This window comes from Giraffa tippelskirchi, chromosome 5 (assembly GCF_054371585.1).
Source record: "Giraffa tippelskirchi isolate mGirTip1 chromosome 5, T2T-mGirTip1v1.2.pri, whole genome shotgun sequence".
NCBI lineage: Eukaryota > Metazoa > Chordata > Mammalia > Artiodactyla > Giraffidae > Giraffa > Giraffa tippelskirchi.
In genome coordinates this window covers 25,754,088-25,772,552 of record NC_137279.1, presented here as the reverse complement: position 1 = coordinate 25,772,552, position 18,465 = coordinate 25,754,088, and the positions used below count along the sequence as shown (strand labels likewise).

At 42.1% G+C, this 18,465-nt stretch overlaps 1 protein-coding gene across 14 annotated transcripts in view; it reads right to left on the bottom strand.

Moving 5' to 3' along the window:
- Positions 1 to 18,465, bottom strand: part of PRDM2 (PR/SET domain 2) — a 137,667-nt gene that overhangs the window by 64,829 nt on the left and 54,373 nt on the right. For all 14 annotated transcript variants that reach the window (XR_014054339.1, XR_014054337.1, XM_081492169.1 and 11 more), the window contains one exon: positions 15,539 to 15,665. Coding sequence is in view for 7 of the 14 variants with exons in the window: in XM_081492169.1 (XP_081348295.1) it covers positions 15,539 to 15,665 (127 nt within the window). In the remaining 7 variants the exon portion in view is untranslated. The remainder of the gene's footprint in view (positions 1 to 15,538; positions 15,666 to 18,465) is intronic.

The following is an 18,465-nucleotide window of genomic DNA, read 5'->3' as shown; positions in this document are numbered from 1 at the left end:
AACATCCCTATCAATACACATAAATGCTCTAACAGCAGAAGTTGTGAGTATACGTCAATTTTTAAAGTCTATAACCCACTGATTTTATTGCTTTTAAAAAACATTCTGTGCTTAATTTTTTAACTGAGCATACTAGTGCACTTAACATTCTTAATCAGATAGCACCTAAGGCTCCTCTCCCCATAGTCATGAACAGCCATAAACACAACATCTGGGGCTCAGGGATACCTGTGTTACTACATATTTAAGTTGTGAGTCTATGTAAATTTGTTTATTGACAGACTAAAAAAACCCAGACTGCTGAGATAATACTAATAACTATTGCAAGATAATCAGGACATTTAGTAACTATAACACATAATAGGTAAAACTGACATTCTCAACTTAAATAGTAACTTCACCCAAGAAAATGGCTCTTTCACTTTTGTTTTTGCTTGAATTCATATCCAGCAACACATAAAATGACAAGATTTCCTATGCTGTCATATACAGCACTCAAATAGCTCTGACAGTGTCACTTTCAAGTCTGTCTGGTAATTTACTCTAAGAAAATGTATCCAAGATTCATCTAAAATCTCACCTGCAGAAAATAAGGTTTTAACAGTAGAGTTATGAGTGATCTCTAATTTTCTTGAAGAGATCTCTAGTCTTTCCCAATCTGTTGTTTTCCTCTATTTCTTTGCACTGATTGCTGAGGAAGGCTTTCTTATCTCTCCTTGCTATTCTTTGGAACTCTGCATTCAGATGGGAATATCTTTCCTTTTCTCCTTTGCTTTTCGCTTCTCTTCTCTTCCCAGCTATCTGTAAGGCCTCCTCGGAAGACAGCCATTTTGCTTTTTTGCATTTCTTTTCCATGGGGATTTTCTTGATCCCTGTCTCCTGTACAATGTCACGAACCTCTGTCCATAGTTCATCAGGCACTCTATCAGGTCTAGTCCCTTAAATCTATTTGTCACTTCCACTGTATACTCATAAGGGATTTGATCTAGGTCATACCTGAATGGACTAGTGGTTTTCCCTACTTTTTTCAATTTAAGTCTGAATTTGGCAATAAGCAGTTCATGATCTGAGCCACAGTCTGCTCCTGGTCTTGTTTTTGCTGACTGTATAGATAATCACGATGGTGTGATCACTCACCTAGAGCCAGACATCCTGGAATGTGAAGTCAAGTGGGCCTTAGAAAGCATCACTACGAACAGAGCTAGTGGAGGTGATGGAATTCCAGTTGAGCTATTTCAAATCCTCAAAGGTGATGCTGTGAAAGTGCTGCACTCGATATGCCAGCAAATCGGGAAAACTCAGCAATGGCCACAGGACTGGAAAAGGTCAGTTTTCGTTCCAATCCCAAAGAAAGGCAATGCCAAAGAATGCTCAAACTACCGCACAATTGCACTCATCTCACATGCTAGTAAAGTAATGCTCAAAATTCTCCAAGCCAGGCTTCAGCAATACATGAACCGTGAACTTCCAGATGTTCAAGCTGGTTTTAGGAAAGGCAGAGGAACCACAGATCAAATTGCCAATATCCGCTGGATCATCGAAAAAGCAAGAGAGTTCCAGAAAAATATCTATTTCTGCTTTATTGACTATGCCAAAGCCTTTGACTGTGTGGATCACAATAAACTGTGGAAAATTCTGAAAGAGATGGGAATACCAGACCATCTGACCTGTCTCTTGAGAAACCTGTATGCAGGTCAGGAAGCAACAGTTAGAACTGGACATGGAACAACAGACTGGTTCCAAATAGGAAAAGGAGTACGTCAAGGCTGTATATTGTCACCCTGCTTATTTAACTTATATGCAGAGTACATCATGAGAAACGCTGGGCTGGAAGAAACACAAGCTGGAATCAAGATTGCCGGGAGAAATATCAATAACCTCAGATATGCGGATGACACCACCCTTATGGCAGAAAGTGAAGAAGAACTAAAGAGCCTCTTGATGAAGGTGAAAGAGGAAAGTGAAAAAGTTGGCTTAAAGCTCAACGTTCAGAAAACTAAGATCATGGCATCTGGTCCCATCACTCCATGGGAAATAGATGGGGAAACAGTGGAAACAGTGTCAGACTTTATTTTTTTGGGCTCCAGAATCACTGCAGATGGTGACTGCAGCCATGAAATTAAAAAACGCTTACTCCTTGGAAGGAAGGTTATGGCCAACCTAGATAGCATATTTAAAAGCAGAGACATTACTTTGCCAACAAAAGTCCGTCTAGTCAAGGCTATGGTTTTTCCAGTGGTCATGTATGGATGTGAGAGTTGGACAGTGAAGAAAGCTGAGCGCCGAAGAATTGATGCTTTTGAACTGTGGTGTTGGAGAAGACTCTTGAGAGTCCCTTGGACTGCAAGGAGATCCAATCAATCCATCCTAAAGGAGATCAATCCTGGGTGTTCATTGGAAGGACTGATGTTGAAGCTGAAACTCCAATACTTTGGCCACCTCATGCGAAGGGTTGACTCATTGGAAAAGACCCTAATGTTGGGTAGGATTGGGGGCGGGAGGAGAAGGGGACGACAGAGGATGAGATGGTTGGATGGCATCACCGACTCGATGGACATGGGTTTGGGTAGACTCCGGGAGTTGGTGACGGACAGAGGCCTGGCGTGCTGCAATTCATGGGGTTGCAAAGAGTCGGACACGACTGAGCAACTGAACTGAACTACGAGTGATCTGGATCACACGAAGGTAAGACAGACAAAGAGGAAGACAGTGAGTCCCTCATTTGGGCAGCAAGCAAACAGTGAAATATTTACTTCTGCCTGTGTAACAAATCAAATTCCTAGAGTTCTCTAATTCACCCTATTTGGGATAACTAGTAAACAAGACAGCATGCAAAACAGAAGCAGTCTCTACTACCTGAGAAATTCTCTAGTGTCCCTTTGTGTATCTACTCGCAGATCCAAAGAAGCTCCTTACTCTCACCTAATTTGTAATCTACTTAATTCAGTGTTGCCAAAGAAAAACATATGGATTTAATTTTAAAGGGCATGTTAGAAGATGTTGAAACTGTCCATTTTTTTAAATCCAGAAGTACCACCATAGGCCAAGGAATAGGCAGCGATTCCACAGAGCTGATTCTGCCACTGCCCATGCCCACCAATTACAATGGCATGGACCAAAATCAGTGTGCCACCCGTGTTCCTGGGAGGCTCTCACTTACCGCTCACAGCAACCCTACACAGCAGGTGTTACCCCATTTTACAGACAGGTAAACTGAAGATTATAATGTGTAGAGTAACCTGTCCAAGGCCACACTGCTCTTAACTGGTGGAGCCAGGGTCTGGGTCTGGCATTGTAACCCGAAGGCTATGTTGTAGAAAGCCACAATGAAATCCACACATTGTACATCTCCCAGCACTCAGAGGTTTAGCCGTGTCAGCAAATTTTCCCTTCTCGTCTCCACTCAACACTCGTCAGGTTCCTTTTAAACAAGTTATCCATTGGCAAAGTACTAATCCAGTTGTATTTGATATGGAAGCAACAGTGAAGGCTGAGCAACACACTCAATGTGCTTTAACACAGAAAGAAGTTGGGGGGAACGTAACAATCTACTGTGAAAACAGTTTAACAATTTCACCAATACTTTTTCAATATGCTAGCAAATTTGGAAAACTCAGCAATGGCCACAGGACTGGAGGTCAGTTGGACAGATGACCCACAAGCTGCAATCAAGATTGCTGGAAGAAATATCAACAATGTCAGATATGTAGATGATACCACCCTATTGGCAGAAGTGAAGAGAATCTAAAGAGTATCTTGATGACAGTGAAACAGGAGAGTGAAACAGCTGAATTAAAACTCAACATTCAAAAAACTAAGGTCACTGCATCCAGCCCTCTCATTTCATGGCAGACAGATGGGGAAAAAACAGAAACAGTGGCAGATTTTATTTTCTTGGGCTCCAATATCACTGCAGACAGTGACTATAGCCATGAAATTAAAAGATTTTTGCTCCTTGGAAGAAACGCTACGACAAACCTAGACAGCATAGTAAAAAGCAGAGGCATCACTTTGCCGACAAAGGTCCGTATGGTCAAAGCTATGGTTTTTCCAGTAGTCCTGTATGGATGTGAGAGTTGGACCATAAAGAAGGTTGAGCACCAAACAACTGATGCTTTCGAGGTGTGGTTCTGGAGAAGACTCTTGAGAGTCCCTTGGACAGGAAGGAGATCAAACCAGTTAATCCTAAAGGAAATCAACCCTGAATATTCACTGGAAGTACTGATGATGAGGCTCTAATATTCTGGCCACCTGATGTGAAGAGACAACTCACTGGTAAAGACCCTGATGTTGGGAAAGACTGAAGGCAGGAGAAGAGGACAACAGAGGATGAGATGGTTGGATGGTATCACTGACTCAATGGACATGAGTTTCAGCAAGCTCCAGGAAATGCTGAAGGACTGGGAAGCCTGATGTGCAGCAGTCCACGGGGTCACAGAGAGTCAGACACCACTTAGCGACTGAATTTTTTGACAATTGCCCAGGAGATTTAGAAGACCTCATTTCTCTAAAACTGAAGAGGGTCATAAATAGTGTTAGTTAAGGATCACTTTTTCTTGATTCAATATTTTCCACACTCTAATTCAACCATGAATTTAATTTGCTTTGGCATACAGACAGTAATTTCCATTATTTTCCAGCCTGAATCCCTAAATTTATAATTTTGATGGAATCAAAACCCAAAATAGATGTTATTACATAAGCTTAACACTCAAATTTGATCTTATTATCAAATACTTCTATGCAAGGAAAAGATACATCCTAAATAATGTATTTTAGCAACTAATATTAACTCCTAAAGGGGATTCCAAGTGGCGCTAGTGGTAAAGAACCCACCTGCCAATGCAAGAGACATAAAGAGACATGGGTTCAATCCCTAGGTTGGGAAGATCCCCTGGAGGAGAGCATAGCAACCCACTCTAGTATTCTTGCCTGGAGAATCCTGTAACAGAGTAGCCTGGTGGGCTAAGGTCTATAAGGTCGCCAAGAGTCAGACACAACTGAAGCAACTTAGCACGCAGCACAGCTCCTAAAAACAAGCAAATCTGTAATCTTAAACCCCTTGTTCAAAAATCCAACCAAGACAGAGACTGCTTTTTATTATTTGTTTGGATGACAGTGAGAAGGGAAGCTGCAATTTCACCTCCAGTGTTAATCCTACAAAAATTACAATCCATGTGTAAACAGACAAAAATCAGAACTGCCAACTAACAAGCAGTGTGCTGGCGGCAGCACAAATCTGGTAGAGAACACGGGTTTCCACTGATGCCACCACAAACATATTCACTGTGAAGGGACCAAGGCAGGAGGTGGAGCGCAGTGACCTCTCATTCCTCACTGGAACCTGAGACTTTCTGCTTTACTGCACAGAGAAACAGGCTGTGAAAATCTCATAGGTTAAAAACAAAAATACAGCCAAATAGAACCAGAAAGGCATATTCTATACCTCAAGCTGGCAAAAGAATGAAAATTGAAACTAAGAAGCCAAATGGTAGAAAAATAACAAAAGGCACAGAAATTTCAATTCCAAACTGTCCTGGAACTTCAGACAGTACACATAATTTGGTTTTGGGGTTCTAAACACGGGTGAACAAACCAGTTTGCCTTCATTTTTGTGGCATGTGGTGGCTCAGGAAACCTACAAAAGACTGCACCAAGAGGTAGGATTATAAGCACAACAGGAAAAGATTGTTTTTTCTTTATTAGCTTTATTAGTAGCTTTATTAGAAATAACAGGGAGGAGGAATTTTAGCCTAAGGAGTATTTACTGCTTTTCTTTTTAACCAAAGCAAAGACAATCCTCTACAATTCTACCTAACGGGTAACACACAGCTATTGCATTAAGGGTGAAATCAGGTTCTGGTCATTCAGATAATGATTAAACTAGTAAGAACATATAAAAATTCCTCAAAGTATCAAAATAGCAAGGATTTCAGATGTCATAATCTTACTTTAGAAGGTGACATTTTTATATATCACACACAATGCTGTTATTTTATTATTAGAATAAACTTCCTACCTCTGAAACTATTCAAATATTGTGATATTAAAATATATTAAGTTTAATAACAATTAAAATAACTACACCATCCTACAATGAAAAACTTCTATCAAAAAAATATTTTTAAATTTCAGGGTCATGACCACAAAAATGAGAAGAGGAAATAAGTAGCTACAATAAGGGCTTCAGAATACTGAGCATGATCTAGTGTCTTACCCATAATCCCTCAGGACTTTTCTTAATATATATGCCAATTTTAAACCTTTTAAACAACGTTACCTCCCCTTAATTTTTAGAGAAAATTAAACAAAAAAGAAAAATGCTTAAGAAGTATGAAAAAATGAAAGCTCAGATTAGTAAGCAGCAGTTCTGTCCAGGCTACAGTGTGTGTGAGAGTGTTATGGACTTACTAAATCTCTTCAGAACCACTAAATACTCTAGAAATTACAAACCCAAGAAGCATTAAGTTGTAAACACACACACACATTCTACAGACTCTACTGTGGGATACACATGATGACGAATCAGTCCTGCCCCACGTGAGGAGGACTTGGGAGTGCACAGACAGGTTAGGGCAACTCCTCTCTCCTTCTTGTCTCCTTTCTTGCTTTTCCTCTGGAATGAGTCAAGTCCCTAGAATAGGAACAGCTTTATGAGCAAACAAAACCTCTTAAGAAGCTCCTGCTTCAAACAGTTCAGATGAATTCTTCTTAAAGGAAAAGGTAAAAAATAAAAACCTACCCCCATCAGAAGGAAGTGGCAACCCACGCCCAGTTATTTTTGCCTGGAAAATCCCATGGACAGAGGAGCCTGGCAGGCTATGGTCCAGGATGGCAAAGAGTAGGACACAACTGAGTGAACGTGAGAGCGTGCACACACATACACACACACATTTCGACAAAACAAAATCCCTCTTTTACTGGTTGTCACATCATGCGAGTGAAGGAAACTAACAAGCATAGTTTAACTCAATTATCCAGTAAACAAGTCAGAATTACACTTAAAATCAGTTTCTAGACTTTTAAGACTAGTAATACTAATTAAAACATGTTCATGATCTATAACATTCAGCTTAACGGAGCTTTTCAAGTTTTCTAGTCAGTGGAAATCAGTCAGTCATTCTCAACAAGAGAACACTCAGCAGAGGAGGACGCTAAACATCACTGGTAAACCCATGGCTGATTCATGTCAATGTATGGCAAAAACTATTACAATATTGTAAAGTAATTAGCCCCCAACTAAAAAAAAAAAAAAAAAGCTACTGTTTACTTAAAACAAATCTTTAATATTACCCTAAGACCATAATCATTAAACCTTATGGTAATGGAAGAGGTGATGGTATGCATTTATACAAGTATTAATACAAAGTTCATGCACCAGAGAATTTATTAGGTCAGTTTTAATAAATATTATTCTCAAAAAAAAAAAAAAAAAAAAAAAGACCAAAAACAAGATGGAAGAACTCCACAATCCTGGACACAATGCCTCTGCCATCGGCACTGCAAAGGGAGTCAGGCCAAAACAATGTCTCACTAGGTTCCTGTGGTATCATAACTGATTTCAAAAATAATACACAACTTGCTGCTGCTGCTAAGTCGCTTCACTCATGTCCGACTCTGTGAGACCCCATAGAAGGCAGCCCACCGGGCTCCCCTGTCCCTGGGATTCTCCAGGCAAGAACCCTGGAGTGGGTCGCCAGTGCCTTCTCCGAATACACAACTTAAGAGAAATGAAATATTCATAAGAAGCTCAAACCAGCAAATATGTCATTAAAAGAATACTTAACAGACAAGAGCTAGAAAGGGATTAAAATCTAATGTTAGTTTTTTTAAAAACTGTTTGAGATGCTCAAAGGAATACAATAAATCTAATTAATCCATAAACCCCAAAACAAAAATAACTGAAGGCATTAGTTTTCACCATAACTTAGCTTTCTAACACGAAATCACTTTCACTTAATCACATTGCCTTATTATTTAAGATTAAGGTGTGCAATTCTGAAGAGGGTAGTGAAAATTTGTCTTGGCTAATTAGCAAATCCTTATAAAACACGGCTACTTATTCCGTGTAGGCATCCTGCTTAGAAACATCAAGGAACAAACACTAGGTTTAGGCAAAGTGGAGCCAATTAATTCAGCAGCTGGGTGAACTTGGGCAAATCACGGAAGCCCTCAAGCATCAGTGTCCTCATTCATGAAGGAGAAGAACGACTCCCCACGCTGCAGGGCTACGAGCAAGATGAGCAACAATACATATGAAGCACCAAGCGCAGTGCTGGGCAGGTGAGAAACATGCTGTCACTGTCGCCATCAACAGAAAGCAGCAGTTCATCACGTGATGACATGGTGTGCACAGAAGTATCAAATCCTGAGATATGTCCCCATCAAAACTCAATGTAATGAATGACTCAGCCAGGAACTCTCGTAACACCTGACACTGGTTTAATCTAAGCGGTAATAAAGAAAAACGGTTGCTTTCAGTGTTTATCTTCTTCACTTTGAGAAACAACAGTAATGTTTGCAAATAACTCCTGTTTCTCCAAGTCTCTCCAAGTCATTCAACTTCCTAAACTATGCTAACCAAATTATTAACATTAATAAAAGCAAATTTGAGAACTGTCCTTGGCAGCATGTAGCAGATACTGTGAATGCCAGCAAGAGCACCATGCGAGCCTGTATGAAGCTACAACTCCCAGTCCGCCACCCAGCCTTTAACTGTAAGAAATGTCTATTAATTTTTAACCAGCTGGAGGGCATTCTTGGGAGTATTTATTCCATTCCTCAGTTCTTTAGAGGCAACTTCAAATATAAAACTATATATACTCTCTCTGTAACTCTATGAACATGAAGTTCATGTAGTGTAACAGCCCATCTGTAAACAGGAATGTAAAACTGCCTGAGGAAATACTCGGTAAGTTTTAAAAAACAGTAATGAATCTGTAATGTAAAAAAAAGAACCCAGTATTCTTGTCTAGGCAAAGCATAGCAAATTGTTCTTTATTTTTGCTACTTTCAAATTACAACTGAATTTTTAAAAATCAACTATTGGAACTTTCTACATTCAAGTCTTTTCACCTTTTAGAAAACTTAATCATAACTAATTCTTTTTTTTCCCTGTATAAGGCAAGTCTCACCTTCAGTTTCCATATGGACAGAAGAACCAGAATAATAACCTTACACAGAGCATAGCATATTTCCTAACACACTCAATTATGCTATATATTAGGACTTTTGCAAATTCATCCACTAAAATGCAGTTGAAACTCTGCAAGATGCTTTGAAAAATTTTAGTTAAACAAATTTCCTATGAACAAAGTTATACATAGCAAGAATCAAGGGCACAAAAATATCAACCAACTTATTTCCCTAAATTTAGAGCAATTCAGTAGCAGAAGTAGAATTAGAAATCAAAAAAATTCCCTGAATCTTACTGTTGAAAAAATACAGAAACTGCACTGAGCTTTTAAAAACAGACCCCACAAAAATAGCAAGATCAACTCAGCAGGCAACCATCGAAGGCAGGTCACCCAGTGCTGAGCAAAGGCATCACTCAGCTGGAGGCAGTGAGTTCCCCTGGGGACCAACCAGGATGCTGCTCATTTGAGTCCAAGAGGACAAGCTCACAAGCCATGGAACATCTAATGCTGGGGCCCTATCTCCCCTATCTCTACAGAATCGTAGCCACCTCCAAGTGGCCCACACCCTGCCCCAACACTTACCAACAAGACCGAGGGATGAGTGCCCTGTAAGCGGGCACAGAACCTGCCCACCAGGCCCCAGAAAGCTCAGGACCTGTCTGTCATCGTCCTCAGGCACCATGGCCAGGCCTCTGTCATTCAGCCACCACCCTTCAGCTTTGGCGAAGAAGCCTCAAACAGAGCTGTTTGGCTGCTAGGGCAGGGCAGGTCAAGACATCAAATGTCACTGAAGCCCACCTGTTCTCTGCTTTCACTAAATGTATTCTCTCATTTTAACTTCAAATGGAACCAATGCGATCACTTCTACTGCTGTTTGTCCTCCACATGTTGTTGTTGTTTAGTCACTCAGTCACTCTCTACTCTTTGCGACCCCATAGACTGTAGCCCACTAGGTTCCTCTGTCCCTGGGATTCTCCAGGCAAGAATACTGGAGTGGGTTGCTGTTCCCTTCTCCCCCTGGACAAAAAGCAGAATATTGCGCAGAACCATGTGGAAACCAGGTTTTATGGAAAACCTGGCTTCAAGTTCTGTCTCTGACAGTGATTGGCAAAGAGAGCTTGGACAAGTTATCCACTCTCACTGGTTGTCCATTTCCTCACCTGGAGCCTTAGCACACAGAAGTAGAGGCTATATGCTCTAGAGCCCTGGAACCACAGCTGCTGACCCCATGCACTCTACAGCCTGTGCTCCACAAGAGAAGTCACCAGCATGAGAAGCCCGCACACCGCAACTAGAGAGTAGCCCCTGTTCACCGCAACTAGAGAAAGTCCACTCAGCAACAAAGACCCAGCATAGCCAATCAATCAATCATTCAATCAAATTATTTTAAAAAGAAGCAGAGGCTAAACGGGATCACCCACAAGAGTGCTCAATACCCCTCAGCACTTCTCGGAGCTCATTCCTCCTTCCGGCTTCAGCACCATACAGCCCATGTGGCTCCAAGTCTCCATCAGGGCTTCCTGATCCATCTCTGTTTCCTCCTGCTGTCCAGCCCAGCTGTGTGACCTCTCATGTCCCTGTGAGTTTCTTTCCCCAACTCATTCCCTCTTCTCCTCCTCAGTATTCTTCACAAGAGTCCTCCCCACTGGGCTCAGCTATTCGACCAGAAGGCAGCATCACCTCCTCTCCCAAAGGACTCCTGGCAATCCCCTCCCTATCCTGGAGCCTGAATACACATCAGCCAGAACACCTGGTTCTGGTGGTCTGACCTGCACTGAGCTCCCCTAAGACAGGCAACATGCTCCTCCTTGGACTTTCACACTCATGTCTCCTAACAACCCAGCACTATGTGCAGTGCTGGTAGGAAGGGGGCCAGTATGTCCCCCTGCAAAACTGAGTTTCACACAAAGACTCATGTGGGTTTCTAGATAGCTCTCCCTATACTATACATCACCCCAGCAATAAAGCACCCACATAGCTAAAAGAACACCCAGCTTGGTCCCTTCTTCCTGCAGCTCTCAGTCCCAAGACTTGACAGGGCCTGTCTCTATGTCAATCAAGTCACAGCCTCCGACAGGCTACCCCTGGCCAACCATCTCCAGTGACATACCTAACAACCCTGACACATACACTTTATTAACTTTACAAGACTTCTCTTGTTCATCTGTTGGCTGGTTGTCCCTACACCCCCCACAGTGTAAATTCCCTGAAAGCAGGAACGTGGGTTGTTTTAGTTCTCTGCTACAGTTCTGGCACCTAGAAGTATTTGACACAGAAAATATCAATACGTGTTAAATAACAAGGTGTGTGTGTGCTGTGGCGGGGGGCGGGAGGGGGGGTGTCGGCAGGAGGCGGGGAATACCTCCAGGATTTTTATGTGAACAATTTAAATTATGGAAAGAGATAAAACATTTTCTTTTTAAGTTGGTTATAATTGAACTGTCCTATGGCAACTATAAGTCTTTTAGATAAACATTAAAAACTAGCTGATCTCAGGATCTCGGGGACTATGTACAGTTTTTAGAAAAGATTATGTGACCCTGTTAAGTGATCTCATGGAACTGTGCTCTTCATAGTTCATTAATGTTTTTGTTATAAACTTTGTCTTCTTAACTGTCCAGCTATCAGCAATAAAACTACTTAATGTTATAAATAACTCTTCTAATTTCCTCCTAATCTGCTATGAACTGGAAAGTCAACAGGTTAGAATGAGGCCTGAAATAAGAGTGAAGCGGCCTACAGTGCAGCCCTGCCATGGGAGGGGAGACGGAGGACCCCCAGCTGCCTTTGAGCTTTCACAGGTGCTCCATCAACACTGACAGATTAAATGACTCACAATTCTGTAGTTCCTCAAGAACCACATAAGTAACTGTCGGCCACATTCTGTCGGTGGCACTTGCTGGTACCATGGACCCACAGAGCTGTTCTTTCCTATTATCTCTCCGGCTCCTGACAGCAACCCAGTGAGGTTATGTAGCACAAGGGCCATTCCACGTTATGACACCTATTTTTAAATCTATGGAAACTGTACCCCCAGACATGGTTTGCCCAGTCACACATCTGGTAAAAACCCGAGTTCCGTGTTCTTCATTTCTTCCACTAAGCCCATGGGCATTAAGACACTGCTGTTTCTTTAGAGTAAAAAGAACTACGGGTAAGGCTCTGATGCAGCCGAGACATTCTGCTATTACATTTTGTATTTAAAGAAGAACATTTGCCAACATCATTTACTGCTAGCAAGCACATTCAATCCCTCATTTTTCACCGTAGCTAACAAGGAACAGAAATCAACACGATAAAGACTTCTAAATTTGGCCTGTGTTACTTCACAGATCACAGTCTTCCCGTGGAGCAAGTAAGAATAACTTGAAACATCCAACACTGAAAACCCTCCCTTCCTCTCCACCTGAAAAGTTTCAATCAGTTCAAGGAACTTCACATGTTCAATCTCATTACAGGGGCTACTCAGACACCTAAGTTAGGTTTACTTACAAAGGAGAGAATTCATACTTCCAGCTCAAAGTGCCTAACATATGTACGTCTCTGGCCACTGGCTAAACTGCATGCTCCCTGGTCAGAGACAATATGAACTGTGTTCTCATAGCACTATGTTCCCTTCCTTCATTACAGGTTTGTGTGAGTCTGTTTGCCCATCAACAACTATTTATTGAGGGCCTGTTCCATGCCAACCATCTAGGCACTGATCAGCAACCCACTGACTGAACATTTGTCTACTCCCCTGTCTCCACAGGTGCCGGGAAAAAAGTTACTGCTGCTTTTTTGCTCACCAATTGCCCTGTATGACCTAGCAGAGTGCCTGGCACATGGCAGGGGCTTAACAAACATTAGTTCAATGAATGACTGAGACACAGAGAGGGAGAGAAGAGAAGGGGCCGCATTGTATGTAAAGGAATCGGGGCTTTTTACTGCCCAGAACACGCCTCACGATCCACCAGCGATCTGGTGAATTCTGAAAGGCACCACATGCAATGCACAGCTGTAGGCATAGCAGCTGTCATGCAAAGGAGCAGAGGCTCAGAACTACGAAGAATTCAGCCCTTTGTTTCTCTCTGCCTGCCTCCTGACCTAAATGAAGTTAGGTCCATGGCCCATCTACCTGTCAGCTGCCTGTCTTCAACATCTGGCTTTCAAAAATACTAAGTTAATATCGCTACTGAATGAAATTTATGTTGACTTATTTTCTGACATCACTGCCTGAAAAGGTATTTAAATGTCTGAGGTCACATATAAGACCTAAAAAGAACTAAGTTAATATAAAAAGCTTCTCCATTTCAGGTCTTTGTAAGCCATAAATTAGCTTTACAGAGTAACAAAAACGCTTTGACTATTTGAACTTTAGATCATAAAGAGCAAACAGGATTCCTTACCAGTAAGCTGCTCAGAACAGTTAAGTTTCGAGAGTGAGGTTCATGTACTTATTTTAACTAAAACTTAAGATTCAGTGGGTTATACACAGCTTGGAGTAGTTATAAATACTAGGGTAATAAGAACTATGAACTATTGAACTCAATACAAAAACCCAGCAATATGGGCAGGTATAAAAATGAAGATGTGTTAAGTTCATGTATCACTAACAAAAGTTTACTTTCAGTTTTTCCTCCACATTCAAATTTTAAACATTAAAGAATAAGTAAAAAAGGAAAGAAGAAAGTAATAAAATGTTCTAAACCTGCACTCCAAAGTACACTGAACAGAGAAAAGCCTTAGGATGAAATTGTTATTAACCTATGACTATATTTAAATATGAGTTAATTATGCTTAGTAACAAGGCAAAGATCTCCTGCCCTCCAAACTACAGCCCCTGCAAATCACAACTTACCTGGAAAGGCTGGTGACATTAATTATACACAAAATGAACACTAAATAAAGCTACAATCTAAATTACCTGAAGAGTTTGCAAACAATTATGCACTAGGCCTAATATCAACAAAAATCTCAGCACTCACGTAAAACAGTAGACAACAATAAAAACACCTGGCACATTTTCTAGACCATGATCATCTGATTCATGATCAAAGCACTTAATGATTAAAAACTATGAAGAGACAAGGTTAAACAGAGAACATGTAGTCAGTAAAAGGCCCAACAAACTGCCCTGGACGGATTATTGACTGCATTGTGAAATACAAAGAATATGTAATGGAACAATCAGAATGGATTTCTTGCCTACATTTTTAAATATTATTTTTATATTTTTCTAAAATCAAGTTTATGCTATGAGTTCATTTACAGTATGACTTCCACCATTCACTCTGCAGTGTTCTAAGTAAAGGACCGGACTCAAGTTCAGATGGCTACAAAAATTTACTTAAGACATAAAGCAGGCTAAAAAAAAAAAGACACCCCCCCTTCACCCAAAATAATTTCCTATTACTGACGAACTACCATATCGTGCCTTGGCATACATTCAAACTGGGCTCTATGAAAGACTCACGAATTAAGATTAAAATTCTCCATTAAAAGGAAAAAAGAAAGTGTAGAATGCCAGCTCGAAATACGATATATCCAACCAAACAATTTCCCTCCCAGAAATTATCCCCCGCCTCCTATGTAAGCGTCACTACACTTTACCTTTTGTTTGAAAACAAAATAAAACTATTGGAGTTGAGTCAAAAGTAACAAAACAGCACACTGTTCAACTTCCATTTTGTTAATGGACTAATTTCAACAAAATCTGTGCTAAAATCTTTAGAGTGCTGCAGTCGTGCGCAGAGCGGTCTTGCGTGGCGTGGAGTGGCCTAGGGCCCGGCCCGGGTGGCGCGGGGTGACAGTACCCGGCCCGGGGAGGACTAGGGGGTCGGAATGGCAGTGCCTTGCCCGGCCGGGTTGGAGTGGGGTGGTCGGGACGGCAGTGCGCGGCCCGTGGAGGAGTCGGGGGCCGAGGTGGCAAGAGCAGCGTACTCTCCCTGCCCCGGGAGGCCAGCGCATCGGCCGCAGCGCGTCCGGCCCTCCTGCACAGTCCGGGAGGATGGACACGAAGCCGCCGAATCTGCGGACCTGGAAATGTCACTCTCAGAACACATTCTGTGACGCGTCGCTGGCTAATAGCACAAAAAGCTAAGAATATATCGGGGACGCACGGCTTGGAGGTACCGGTCGCCGCACCCACCCCCAAGTCCCGCGACCCGGGCTGTGGGAGGGGGAAATGACAACCGGCCCCGGCTCCCTCTCGGCGCGCGTCCGCTCACTTTTCCGCGCCGGCTTCTCGGCCCCAAGTTAGCGAAGAGTCCGAGCGCGGCGTCCGGCGCCGTGATTCAGCAGCGCCGGGGGGGCCGGCACCAGGTCCGGAAAAGGTCACGGAGAGCCGCGGGCGCCGCCCGAGGCCGGATTCGAAACGCACCGGGCGACAGCGGGGAGCTGGGACGGCGGCGGGCTCCTACCTCTCCTGCTTTTCGGGGAGCTCCGCTTGCTCCGGGCGCTGGCTCGCTCTTCCTCAATCGCAGCTGCTATCTCGGGGTTGTCTTCCCCATTGTACCAGACCAGGAGCTCCTCGCCCGGCGCGATTGGCTGCGGGGAGAGAAGAGACAGGCGACAGGCCAATCAGAGCGGCGTTTGTTGGATGGGCGGGGCGGGGCGGGGCGGGGCGGGGCAGGCGGGCGGCGCTCTCAACCGGGCGGCGCGCCGGAGGCCAACCCGGCAGGAAGGGCTCCTCCGCTTCGGCGGCAGCGAGCCGGGCGGCCGGGGAAGGGACCCTCTGCTGGAGGGAGGACCTCACTTCCTGGCCGCCTCCTCCCCCGTTCTCTGTCCGGTGGAGGTCAGGATGTGATAGGACCAGTTTAAACTTAAAACTGCTTTATGCTTAGGAATCTTACTGTTAGAAGCCTCCAGACTACCCACGCAGAAAGAAGAGGGAAAAAATACCAAAAACCCAAGGAACCATATTGCCCATGAAATCTAAGCTGATGAGAAATGTAAAGCGTAGTTTAAAAGAACCGGGCAGTCTGGAAAGAGAAGTGCTGAAAACTAGTTATCAGCGCAGGTTTCAAGAGTCCAAGAGCAAGTTAAGCGTAAGAACCACATGCCGCTGCACACTTATAAACGCACCGCTAATTATATCACGGAGATGCTAAAAGAGGCGGTGCGGAGGACGTGAGCGCCCTGGCAGCGCGTTATCTCTGCGCTGCTGCCAATCTGCTCTGGTCCTTAGAGGATTCGCTGCCTTACCCTCTGTACTACACTTCGAGTCTACAAGACAACTTTGAAATTTATAAGGAAATGCCTATAAATACCTCACGTGTCAGCTCCTAAGACATTAATTCTTAAAGCCATGTGTAACACCATCATGCAGATTATACCTAGAGAACAAGATCTTGAAGAAAAGATAATACTGAGTGGAAAGATTACACTCCTAAATAAAACTGAAGCAATTGGCTTATTGGTTTCTCTCACAATGACTCATCTGTCAAAAAGTTCCAAGAGTATCAAAACAATATTCCACCTATAACCCCGTGAATAAAATAAAAATCCATGAGTCCAAACTGATATGAATGAATGAACAGTCAAGTAAATAAGGAAAGCTCTTCCTTCAGTAGATCCCAGCTAATCAATGAAAAAGAAATAATGGAATTAGAAAATCACAACTAGACATTCATGACAGTAACAACTAATTCAGGCAAGAATCATCAATAGATGCTAAAACTAGTAGATGCAAGTTTGAGGAATAATATAGTATTTGCATGGTCTCAAAATATCTTCCCATAAAACATTAATGACCAAGTGAAAAACAGTATAATAAGTCAACATCATATGCCTCCTGATATGATGCACAGAAAAGAACACAGCATCACCTCTGGAGATTTCTGCCCCAAATACATAAATGTGGATTAATCATAATGAAGCTTAACAGAAGGCCAAACTGTGGGGACATTATACAGAATTACTGATCAGTTCTCTCAAAACTGAAAGGTTATAAAAGACAAAGACTAAGGTGTTGTCCAAACTAAGGAGACTAATGAGACATTACAACTGAATGCTATGGAGTTTTCTTTGCCTAAAAAGACATGATTGGAACAATTAACAAAATTTGAATAAAGTGTGAAAGTATGTTATTTTCTCAGTCGTGTTGAACTCTTTGGGACACCATGGAATGTAGCCCTCCAGGCACCTCTCTCCATGGAATTCTCCAGGCACGGATACTGAAAGTGGATAGCCATTCCCTTCTCCAGAGGATCTTCCCCATCCAGGGATCGAACCCTGATCTCCCACATTGCAGGCAGATTCTTTATTATCTGAGCCATCAGGGAAGCCCCAGGAATACTGGAGTGTACAGATTAGCTAATAAAATACTGTGCTAGTGTAAGCTTCCCGATGTTGATCACTGCACTATACTTACAAAAGAAGATTGGATACCCTCGTTTTAGGAGCAGGAGAAATTCCATCTAAGATGTCAGCTTAGAAACAACATAGTTCTTCAACATACCTTCTATTCTAGATAAAGCCTTTGAAAGTAAACATTTTGTTTCATTCTTTGCAGAACTCAGTGCTTATGTTATCCAAATTTTAAAATATTCTAAATTCTTTAAGATAAAAGAACAAGCCACTGTTTGCTTTGTTTCCCCAAGGATGGCTAAAACCTGTTTTTGTCTTTAAACCAATGTGTTTTCCTTTCTTGAATCAGTTATACCTAAACCAAAAAACTAAAACATGTATAAAATTATATAAAACATATAAAAGTTTAATGCATTAAAATATCCATTACAGATGCCTTCTGGCACCCTTATGAGATAACCTGTTTCTGTTGAAGGAATGAGCTTGTATAAGTCAACTAATTCTAGTTCCAAGTGTACAGTATGCTTCTCTATGTTTTTATTCCAAGTCACATATTTATGAAATGGTGAAGTGATATATATAATCACTTGAAGTGATTAGTTTGCAGAAATACGTAGTGTTAAATAAAACCAAAATAAAAACATGAAAAGGAGTGAGGAAAAATCTATCACCCATTTATTCCTAAACAAAACAGCATAACCAGAACACTGGCTAGAAGAACCCACCAGACATCTTCAAGATTCCTTCTCGACTCAGCCCAAGTGTTCACATTTATTCCACTTCAACCTTCTGCAGAGTACTAACTGTACTAGCAACGAGAAGAAGTTGATAAATATCTGCACAAACTCTCTACTTATGAGGGTACTCTTTGTAGATGCTAAAAACACAAAACATCCCAAAACATTCTTTACCACTAATACAAAATTTCCAAATGGTTAATGAGATGGTGAGTAGCTAGATTAGGAGCAACCTGATTTGTTAGCTATTGAACACACTTCAAAATTGTAGCAACTGAGACAATCATTACCTTATTGAGCTA